The following is an 11,330-nucleotide window of genomic DNA, read 5'->3' on the forward strand; positions in this document are numbered from 1 at the left end:
CTCTCTCTCTCTCTCTCTCTCTCTCTCTCTCTCTCTCTCTCTCTCTCTCATAGATCTAACTGTGCTATTTATATCCTTTTGATTTAATTTTGGTAGATCATATATATCTGGAAATTTGTCAGTTTCTTTTAGATCTTCCAACTTACTAGACCATGTTATAAATAGATTCTCGAATGATCTGGGCTTTATTGGTGTTTGCTGTAATGTCTCCCTTACCATCAATACTTTTATTAAATTTGCCATTTTCTCTGTTTCTGCCTCTGTTGCTCTGTCTCTCTGGGTTAGTTTAGCTAGGAGCTTGGCAATCATATTTATCTCATCAGAGAAATAACTCTTTCTTTCATTGACTTTTTGTATATTCTGTTAATCATTCAATTTCTACTTACCTTTATAATTTCTCTCCATCTACCAATTTTATCTTGTCTTGTTTTTCTAGGATTTTGGAGTTCATTGTTAAGTAATTTTTCTGTTATTTATCTAATCTTCTTACACTTATTTTTTTAAAAACTAGACAGTTATAGATATAAACTTTCTTCTTAAAAGGTCTTTTATCATATACCATAGGCACTGATATGTTGTATTCTTTTGGTTTGGGGAATTTTTAAATTCTCCTCATAATTTCCTTGATGATCATTCAGTGCTCTGATCACTTGTGAGTTGGTAAGTTTGTACATTTTATGATCTTTTGCCTTTAAGATCTAGTGTATTTCATTGTCAGAAGATGTGAGAAGAACTTACTTCAGATTTCTTTCTTTCTTTTTTTTTTTTCGAGACAGGGCTTCTCTGTGTAGCCCTGGCTGTCCTGGAACTCACTCTGTAGACCAGGCTGGCCTCGAACTCAGAAATCCACCTGCCTTTGCCTCCAAAGTGCTGGGATTAAAGGCATGCACCACCACTGCCCAGCCAGATTTCTTTTATTTGTTAAGACTTGTTTTGTACAGTGCAGTCTTCTTTGGATAAGTTTCCATGGCCTGCTGAGAAGAATGTATATTCTGGAGTATTTGGGTGAAATATTCCGCACAAGTTTATTGCCTTTTTGACCTCTGTTACTTAACTCTGATATTTCTTAGGTTTTTTTTTAAGGGGGTGTTGGTGAGAGTGTCACTCTTGGTGAGAGTAGCATATTAAAGCCACCAATCATCACTGTATTGAGGTCGGTCTATTACATCAAGTATTATTTGTGCTATTATTTGTCTTTTTGTAATGAAATTGGGTATGCCTAAATTTCATGTGTATTGTTTTTGTAACTGTCACTTTTGCTTGGTTGATTGTCCCATTCATCATTATACTGTTTCTGATCTCTTCCAGTTAATTTTGACTTCAAGTCTATGTTGTTAATATCAGTATGGCCATACCTGCTTGCTTTCTAGTTCCATTTGCTTGGGATGTCTGTTTACCATCTGTTCACTTGAAGGCTATATCTGTCTTTGCTAGCAAGCTTGTGCGTTGCTTGTAAAAACCAAATACCAAATGGGTTTTGTTTGTTTGTTTTTTTCCTTTGAGGTAGAGTCTCACTATGTTCCCTGTCTTTATGAAGAGCAGCCCTGGCCTCAAACTCACAGAGATCCTCTCCTCTCTACCTCCTGACTCCTGAGAGTAAAAACATTGATCCACGATGTCCAGCTGCCTCTTTTCTCCATTTTTAACTGAGTCTGCTACTCTGTGTCTTTTGATTGGAGAATTAAAACTACTCCTAATTCTGAATTATTGTTGAAAAATATGGATCCTTAAACTTTTGTCATTTTTGCAGTATTTAGTAGCTCTCAAGTCTTCCTTCATTCCTTGCTCTACTATGGCTTACTCTTTCATGGATATGCTTATCTGTCACTTTAGTGTGTAAGACTCCTTCAAGTGTCCTATGCTTCCCCGAGTTTCCAGATTGAGCATGCAGGGAGGGAGGGGCCTTTGCCTATTGAACTGCTTAGCTCTTGACTCAGTGGGGTGTGTCTTCTAATTTTCATTTATTCACTTTAAAGTTGATTAGGATATTAATTATATATAACATGTATTTAATTATAATGTTTCACACACATATACAATATATTTTGAGTATATGCACCCCTTTCCACTACCCTCACAAATGACTCCTTGCCATTGCTCTGGTCCAGTGTGGGGAAGAGAACGTTCCCTAGCACCATCCCATCCTCTGCCAGTGCAGCTACCTTGGATGTGGCTTTGATCTCCCTGCCTCAGTGCTCTGAAGTGTTCTGATACTGAAAATACAGAGTGAGTTTTATGAGAACCTCTCTTTGTCGTAAGCTGTGATTCCAAACCTTGCTGCTGCTCTCACTAGCACCATGAGGAGAGCACACTCAGATGTGGCTGAGCCCTCTACAATGCTCTCTTGACTTATTCAACTGTTCTGCTTTTCAAAGTTTTACTTCTCTACTTAGACTAGTGTTTTTCTTCTTTCACCCCTTTAGTAGAATAGCTGATGTCCAAGCTTCCCTACCCTCACCAGGACAGTCTGGCTGTCTGTGTGTCCTAGTTTCATTTCTACTGTCATAAAATTTCCTGACAAAAGCAACTTACAATTCCAGGCTACATTCCCATCACTGTGAGGAAGTCAAGTCAGAAACTTCAGTCACACCCTACCCACAGTCAAGGACAGAGAGAAATGAATCCATACATGCTTTCTTGCTTCGGATTACCTTGGTTTTTCCACTCTTATACAGTTCAGGACCTTGACTAGGGAATGGTGTTGCCTACAGTGGGCTAAGCCTCCCCATATCAGCTAATTAAGAGAGTTACCCACAGGCATGTCCAGAGGTCAATTCAATGTAGATAGTACCCATTCAATGAGACTTCCTAGTGGCTCTAATGGTGTCAAGTTGACAAAGGTAGCCACCACATCATCAAGTGTGTTATTTTCTGCTTTCTTCTTACCCAGTGTATTTTTCATACAGAACTTGTTCATTAGTTTTAATGCTAACCAATTCACAGATATTTACTACACACTCACTGTCTCTGCAGGCTTGCTCTAGGTTATTTAGAATAAATAATTCTTGGGGGTTATGCATAGTGGGTAAATAAATAATAATATGGAAAGTATTAGGTGATAATATATGAAATAGAAAATTTATCAGAAAATTAGAAAGCAATGAAACATAGAGACTGTGCATACTATATTTCAGAGGGCTGTCCTGGTTTCTATGTCTCACATTGGAGCAGAAACTCAAAGGCATGGAAGCAAGAGCAGGATGTAACTGGTTACATTGAACGCTCAGTCAGTAAGCAAGACAGCTATGTGTTTTTCTCCTCTGTGGCTTTCTTCTTTTTATCTAGTCTAAGACCAAGCCCATAGAACGTAACAGCCGTTTAAGGCAGGTCTTCCTTCCTCAGTGAACCTAATCTAGACAATCCCTTATTGATGTGCCTGGAGATTTGTTTCCATGGTGATTCTAAATGGCAATCAAGAGTAAAATATCACACAGAAGAAGCAAGAGAAGTAGGAAGCAATCCTTTCCCCTTTGTCATTTCTAACACCTTCATCATTATAGTTTCTTAGTCAGACCTAAAGTAAGACCTTATGTGAGCTCAAAAACCTGTTGGTCATCAAAAGTAGGTATTTCAAATTATGGGAAACCAGTGATCCTTAGATAATTATTAGTTGGTAGTGGAAGACTAGATATGAGTACCCCAAATGGACTTGGAGACTTCGGGTGGGACAGACAATGCTTCTTTTTTTTTTCAGCCTTCTGCTCAATTCCTTTGGCTAGGAGATTGATTACCTCTTGACAGAGCCTGGGCTACTTTCCTGTTGAAATGCCTTCAATTCCATGAACCTTGGACTGAATTTTTTCCCCATATTTTTTAGATTGGTCGACTGATTATTGGGCAGAATGGCATCTTGTCGACACCTGCAGTCTCCTGCATTATCAGGAAGATCAAGGCAGCTGGTGGGATCATCCTAACAGCCAGCCACTGTCCTGGAGGACCAGGGGGAGAGTTTGGAGTGAAGTTTAATGTTGCTAATGGAGGTATGTGGTTCCAAATATGCTTTAACTGATACTGTTTCTCATATATTATCATACCCTCTGGTGGTAGGCAGGCAGAGTGGAGAGGAATCAGCTCAGAAAAATTCAGTGAGATGCCCAAGGCGATGTGATTCCAAGGAAGTAACATACAGCCTCTCGGATGCACAGGGCTAGTCTCTTGATCACCTGTTTGAGAAGCCAAGTGAAAGACAGTTGACAGTTATCTGATACAAGAAGACTCTGGATTTTAAAGTTAGAACATACCCTGAGGGCCATTTAAAACATCCCTTTCATTCTACAAATAAATGAATTGAAGCTCCAGGAGGATGAGTTACTGTGGAAGGCCACAAGGCTGCTCAGAGAGGGACAAATGATTTTTTAGCCTAAGTCTTGATCTCAGTAGAGACTTTTACTTTGTATTTAGGGTCATTTAATTTGTTCTTAAATGCATAGAAATGCATAGACTGTTATAAATGGACTCTAGCTATTCATTCCTGTGCTTCTCTCAGTTTGGCAATCATTTCCACCCTCTGTGTTATTTTAAGGCAAAATTCAACATGAAGACACTCCATACCTAAATATTTTTGTGTTCATTTTTTAAGAAGGACCCATTCTCCCACAACTGTAGCAACATGCTGTGCTGTTTACTTGTCTTGTGACAAACTCCTGACACGAAGGAACTTCAGGAAAGAAGGGTTTATTTTGGTTCACAGTCTGAGAGGACACAGTTCACCATGGAAGAGAAGGTGTACAGGAGGAGGAATGGGAGACTGCTGAGTGGCGTGGGGAGGGAGAAGGGAAGGGAGCAAAAGTTGGCCTCTTTGTATTTCCCCTTTGTTCAGTGTGAGGCCTTGGTCCATGGAATGGTGTCCTGCACTTGGGGTGAACCTTTCGTCTTTAATTAAACCTTTGTAGAAACACCCTTAAGAGATGTGTCTCCTAAGTGATTCCAAATCCAGTCCACTTGACAATGAAGATTACACATATCTAACAAAAATAACACCAATCCTTCAAAACCATCTGAAACCTAATCTCTAGTCATTTTCCTCTGTGGTGATTGTCAAAGTATTATTTACATCTGTTTTATTTAAAAATAAAAGATGCACATTAAAACTGTACATTTGTTCACTACAACTCTTCAATCTTTTTAAATCTAGAATATCAAGTATGTTTGCTTTATGAGAGCATAAGCTGAATTTTAATTAAAAAAGTTATTTTTGTGAATTATTCCCGCATCAGGGAAAACAGCACAACAGTGAACTGAAAGAAGAATTTGTTATTGTTCCTCCCCATGGCCACTTTGTACATTACTTAAAAAATAAACTATTCATAAATCATTCATATTGAATGTTAACATACACAGACATGAATAGAATTTGCCATCTGCAATAGCAGGATATGTTCTTTCCCAGGACATGTGGAACATTCTTTAGGTAGAACACATGCCACAGATCATTATGTAACTGGCTAGAACTTGTTTTAGCTTCAGAATCCAGAGTGCTTTGGCATTAGACTTCAGACTTCATGAAAGTGATATACATAGCCAAATAAATGCAGTATGGCACCTGGAACCGTGTGTGTGTGTGTGTGTGTGTGTGTGTGTGTGTGTGTAATAAAGCCTTCTTTAATCTGGCAAACCTAAAAATGCAAACACAGAACAAGATTCACTTTACAAAAACTTTGGCGAAGGGTAAAGAATGTTAAGGAGGCCTAGGGAGATAGTCCTACAGTTAAGAGCATGCATCCCCATGCCCTTCCACAGGACCCAAGTTTGACTCCCAGCACCCACATCACATGACTCACAGTTGTCTGTAACTCTGGCTCCAGAAGATCCAAACCCTCTGGCCTCTGTGGATACCTGTATTCATGTGTACAAATCTACACACACACACACACACACACACACACTTAAAAAGAATAAAACTTAAGTTGTGTTTTAAAACTGTAAGGAGTGTGTATGTATGAGTGTGTGTGCGCGCATACATATGTATAATTATGTGCATACATGAAGGCCAGAGGTTGACATCAGATGGCTTTCTCAGTCACTGTCTGCCTTATCATTTTGAGACAAGGTCTCTCTCACTGAACTAGGAATACACTGATTGGCTTGCCTAGCTGGCCAGTGAGAGCTCAGTCCTTCTGCTATTTCCCTGCCCTTGTCCTCTTGCACCAGAGCTACAGGTATGAATTGCTATGCCTGGATTTTAGGTTATGATTGTGCTAGGATCTAAGCTCTGTAGCGGGAGGTACTAAAAAAGATGATCAGCAGGCTCCTGCCTCAGCCGCCATGTTCCCACACTATGCCCAGCACCGACCGGAGCTCCAGAGCTCCAAAATCTCACCTCCTAGCTTGCCAAGTTCCCACTGGTGGGTCACTACCATGCCATTCCCGTGCTTCAAAACCCCTATGGCCTTGTGGGGCACATCACGCACACTCATGCTTTACTGCCGTATCTCTCTTCGACTCAATTGAACCGGGAGAAGGAAACACCACACAAACTTTGTTTATAAACAATAGTAACTCAATCTCTGGGCGCAACAACTAAAACTTAATCTTGTAAACCTTATTAAATCTGATTCCTCCGATGGCTGATCGATGGCCACGGAATCAGGAAACCCTACAAGCCACACTTTCACACGCGCTCTCCGGGATGCAAAATGCCCTCACGCTTTCCTTCTTCTCTCTTCCCTTATCCAACTCGGAAGTCCCGCCTCTTACTCACCCAGTGATTGGTTCCTTTATTCATTAGGGGAAGGTTCACAAGAATTCCTGGGTACAGGACACATTCCTTGTTCCAGACAGCACCTCCCAGGAGAGCAGAGTTAGCATTAGAATACAAAGAGCACCAGGCCCATCCACAACAAGGCTCAGTTGTGTGACAAAGCACCTTATTGACTGGTCCATCTCCCAGAGCTCTTCTGTGTGCTTGAGGTTCTCACCTCAAGTGAGACAACTGTTGATGTAACCTGTGAGGATCTCCGGCTGGTCATGTTGGGGTAGGGCCTTGTCATTCCTTTTCATAGGCCTTGCCTCCTACTCTGAGAAAGCAGATTCTTCAATATGAATGTATTATGAACTGGATATATTATTAAACTTTTTTCTAATACTTGTATTAAAAATGTAAGAAAACATCTAGGCAACATTTATTTAATATGCTATTTGAAAATATTTCAGTATATAAATACAAAACATTATATAACCTGTAAATAACTTAAAATTTTGATATGCATTTTACAATTGCAGCAATTTACAATTTTAGTTTAATAGCAACATTTTCAGGTACTCAGTAGCTAAATGTGGTGGATGGTCATCATATTAGACAGTACAGCTTTTTGGAGTGGGAAATGGGGTAAATCTAGAAGCAATTTCTGTTCAGTGGAAAGTTACAATATAGTCAGCAACTATGATTCACACACAAAACTACCTAGCTGTCTTTTATATTGTAGGCCATTCTGTAGTGAGAATTCTGGAATTTTGATTCCTTTAAAAAACACAGAAGCATTAAAAGAACATGTCTTTGTTTTACTCCCAGGTGTGGGATATGGGGTGCTCCACAGCATCTGACTGTGATTTGCCTTGTGCTCTAGCAGAGCTGTGGTTTTGCCAGCTGCAGATAGTTTCTGTGATTGTGGGACATTTGGAATTCTGGGAACTTTTCAGTGGGCATATAAATGCTAGGCTCTTGCGAGACAGACAGGGTTGGTGGTCATTCAGGGAGGTTGATTGCAATTTGTTAGTAGTTATGCTCAATGAAGAAACAAGAAGAAAGAAATTAGATTCAGAACTAACTCTCTCTCTCCCCCCACCTCTTCTTTCCCCTTATTTTTCTCTTATCTAGTGATAGAGGGTGAAACCAGGGGATAAAGGGTGGGAAAAAGACGAATCCACAGAGTCTTTAAGACCAGCCATACCATTAAATTAATTAATTAATTAAATTTAATTCTTAACATTCTCCAAGACCAAACAAACAAAACACAACTTAGGCTTGTGTGAAGATTCAAGAGTCTAAAGGGGGAGGAAACCAACTACTGACTGCATGCCCAGCTCATTTAAGCTCTTTTCACTCCATCACTGTTGTCAGTTTGACCTTCTGAGGAAATACATCACATAGTTTTAGCTACCTCTCATTTTTAAAAACTAAGTTGTGATGGCGAGTATGAACTGGAAAAGTAATGAACTTGTCTGGGTAACATCAGATATCAATGAGACAACAGTGCAGAGTAGAAATCATTTTTTTCTTTTTGAGGCACTGGGGAGCTGTGGTTTAAATCTGGAATCCCCCACTCCTGTCAAATACATATCCTGTTTGTGTCTCATATCCCGAACAAAGCTGATTACATAACCGGGTCTCCCCAACAGGTGCGAAGCTATTTTTAGAGTGTATGTGTCATTGCTTAGAAGTGGATTAAAGCAGGCATGTGGCTTGTTCATCTACACAGAACAGGCAGGGCTGATCGAATATCCTCCATAATGGATGAATACAACATGGGAGATACATGGTCTCATTGAACTGGGAATCTTTGTTCATTGTGTAGAGATCAAATGGGTCCTTCCTTGTTAATTGCAGGAGGCCAGTAATGTTTCTCTGATAGAAATTCTGGAGGCTTTAAAATAAACACATTTCGGATGTCAAATTTTAGGTCCTGCATCAGATGCCGTCTCAGACAAAATCTACCAGATCAGCAAAACAATTGAGGAATATGCCATATGTCCTGATCTTCGAATTGACCTATCTCGACTAGGAAGACAAGAATTTGACCTGGAGAACAAGTTCAAACCATTCAGAGGTAACAGATAGTTTGCAAAAATCAGAACATTTTCATGCATAGGGCAGCCCTCCTAGAGGGGTGCATGTGGTAGATTCTAGGTGTCCGTGGGAGTGTGGTGGTCCTGGTCAGTGATCAGTGGTTTCTGTAGGGAAGGATACTCATGAGAATTACTGAATTAGTTATCTGAAGAGTGGTGCCAGATGAGGAGTTGGAAAAGTATATGCAGTACAGAAAGGGACTGGAGAAACCTTTGTATTAGATCTGGACACTTTCAAAAGCCATTCTCCAAACTGTATCATTTTCAACATAGGACAAAGTTTATAGCATCATAGCATACACGGAGTAGACTGTGGATCGCCAAACTTGCTTTTTAATGATTTCTAAGCAATTAAGGCAAAGATGCAGGTTAGGACAGCACTGGGTGGTTGACTTTCCCATGGGAGGTAGGAGTTTCTTTGCTAGGCCAGAGCCATGCAGTTGTGCTCCATACACCACGGCTATCACCTGCTCTGTACCAAGGACTGGCTCCAGAGATTTTACAAAGGAACTCAGTAACTCCCAAGTAGTTTTAGGCAAGTTGTTCAAGAATTAAACAAACAGTCTGGCATACAATGTAACCACAAAACTTGGGAGGCTGAGGATGCAGGATCATAAGTTCAAAGCTAGCCAGGGCTCCACAGAGAGGCGTTGTCCCCCAAAAGGGAAAACAACCAGAATGAGTTTGACAAATATTATTTGGTTGAGTGGATAAACTATAGAAGAACTAAGAACATAAGTTATCATTTTATAGATTCAGTTTGAATACTATATCAACATTCATACTGTGAATGTGCACCTCACTCCATTTTATCCAATTAAAATTGTACAGAAGGCACATAGGTAGCAATAGAACTACTATCTTTCATTCTTTCAGTTCCTTTACAAGATTGGGCACAATTTGTGTTCCAACGGTGTCCTCATTTTACATGTAATTCACCTAGATGAAAAAGATGAACTATCATGGGTACATGGTTTTTAAAAATATGATATTTTTATTAATTCTTTAAGAAATTTATATATTCATATAATATACTTTGATCCTATTCACTCCCCCAACTCCTCCTCACAAATTCTCCTGGATTCACCTTCCCAACCTGTGCACAAGAGTTTTTATTTTTTATTGGATATCTTCTTAATTTGTATTTCAAATGTTATCCCCTTTCCCATTCCCCCCACCTCTGCCAAAACCTCCTGTCCCATCCCCCTCCCCAGCTTCTATGAGGCTCTTCCCCCTCCCACCCACCTATTCCCACCTCCCTGCTCTCAAATTCCCCTACACTGGGGCATTGAGCCTTCACAGGACCAAGGGTCTCTCCTTCCATTGATGCTCGACAAGGCCATCCTCTGCTACATATGCTGCTGGAGCCATGGGTCGCTCCATGTGGACTCCTTGGTTTAGTCCCTGGGAGCTCTGGAAGTTTCTGATTTGTTGATATTATTGTTCTTCCTATGGGATTGCAAACCCCTTCAGTGCCTTCAGTCCTTTCTCTAACTCCTCCATTGGGGACCCCATGTTTAGTCCTATGGTTGGCTGCGAGCATCTGCCTCTGTATTTGTCAGGCTCTGGCAGAGCCACTTAGGAGGCAGCTATGTCAGGCTCCTGTTAGTATGCATTTCTTGGCATCCACAATAGTGTCTGGGTTTGGTGGTGGTGCACTCCAGTAGGATTTGCTGAAGGAGGCAGAGGCAGGAGGATCATGAGTTCGAGGCCAGCCTGGGCTGCACAAGATTTTTTAAAGTCAGAGAAAAGCTTAAAATAGACTGTGTGGTGGCAAAAAGCACTGGGCTACTGATACTAAGTCTTTCTTGGAAAGTTTTGAGTTGATTATTTGCTCAGAGAATGAGCATTTCTTGAAAGCCTTGTCATACCCACTAGAAGCAACAATGCCCACATAAACACTAGAGTATCATTATTTGTTCTTCAATATTGTCATACATGTAAACAGTGCGTCTTGATCATACTCCAACCACTCCCATACACTTCACTGTTAGCATGTCTTCCTCTCATATTCATGCGCTCTCTCTCTCTCTCTGTCTCTCTCTGTCTCTCTCTCTGTCTCTCTCTGTCTCTCTCTGTCTCTCTCTGTCTCTCTGTCTCTGTCTCTGTCTCTGTCTCTCTCTCTCTCTCTCTTGTTTTGCTCTTCTTGTTTATTTTTAACCCCCTGAATCTGGTTAGGGCTTCCCTGTTGGAACGTTTGCTCAATCTTGCGCAGGTAACCATAGTTGCAGTGAGTTCCTACGTACAATGGCAATGCCATAGTAGAAGACAGGACGTGACTCCGCTCTTCTCCATCCTCCAGCTCTTACATCCTTTATGCCTTCTCTTCTGTTCTCTGTACATTGCGAGGGGAGGGGACTGATGAAGACCTCCTATTTAGGGCTGAGCACTCATTGATTACTTATCAACACTTGGACAAGTTATGAATCCTGTATTAACTCCTTTCTACTTCAGAAGAAGCTTCTGGAGCCAAGATTGAAAGCAACACTAATCAATGGGTATAAATATAAATATAAATATAAATATAAATATAAATATAAATATAA

At 40.4% G+C, this 11,330-nt stretch overlaps 1 protein-coding gene across 1 annotated transcript in view; it reads left to right on the plus strand.

Annotated features, from left to right (window-relative positions):
- Pgm5 (phosphoglucomutase 5) overlaps nucleotides 1-11,330 on the plus strand; it is a 169,482-nt gene that overhangs the window by 23,449 nt on the left and 134,703 nt on the right. The window contains exons 2-3 of the mRNA XM_028764110.1: nucleotides 3,818-3,980; nucleotides 8,619-8,765. Coding sequence (XP_028619943.1) covers nucleotides 3,818-3,980; nucleotides 8,619-8,765 — 310 coding nt within the window. The remainder of the gene's footprint in view (nucleotides 1-3,817; nucleotides 3,981-8,618; nucleotides 8,766-11,330) is intronic.

The sequence above is a fragment of the Grammomys surdaster genome, unplaced genomic scaffold (assembly GCF_004785775.1).
Source record: "Grammomys surdaster isolate TR1022 unplaced genomic scaffold, NIH_TR_1.0 141, whole genome shotgun sequence".
Taxonomy (NCBI): domain Eukaryota; kingdom Metazoa; phylum Chordata; class Mammalia; order Rodentia; family Muridae; genus Grammomys; species Grammomys surdaster.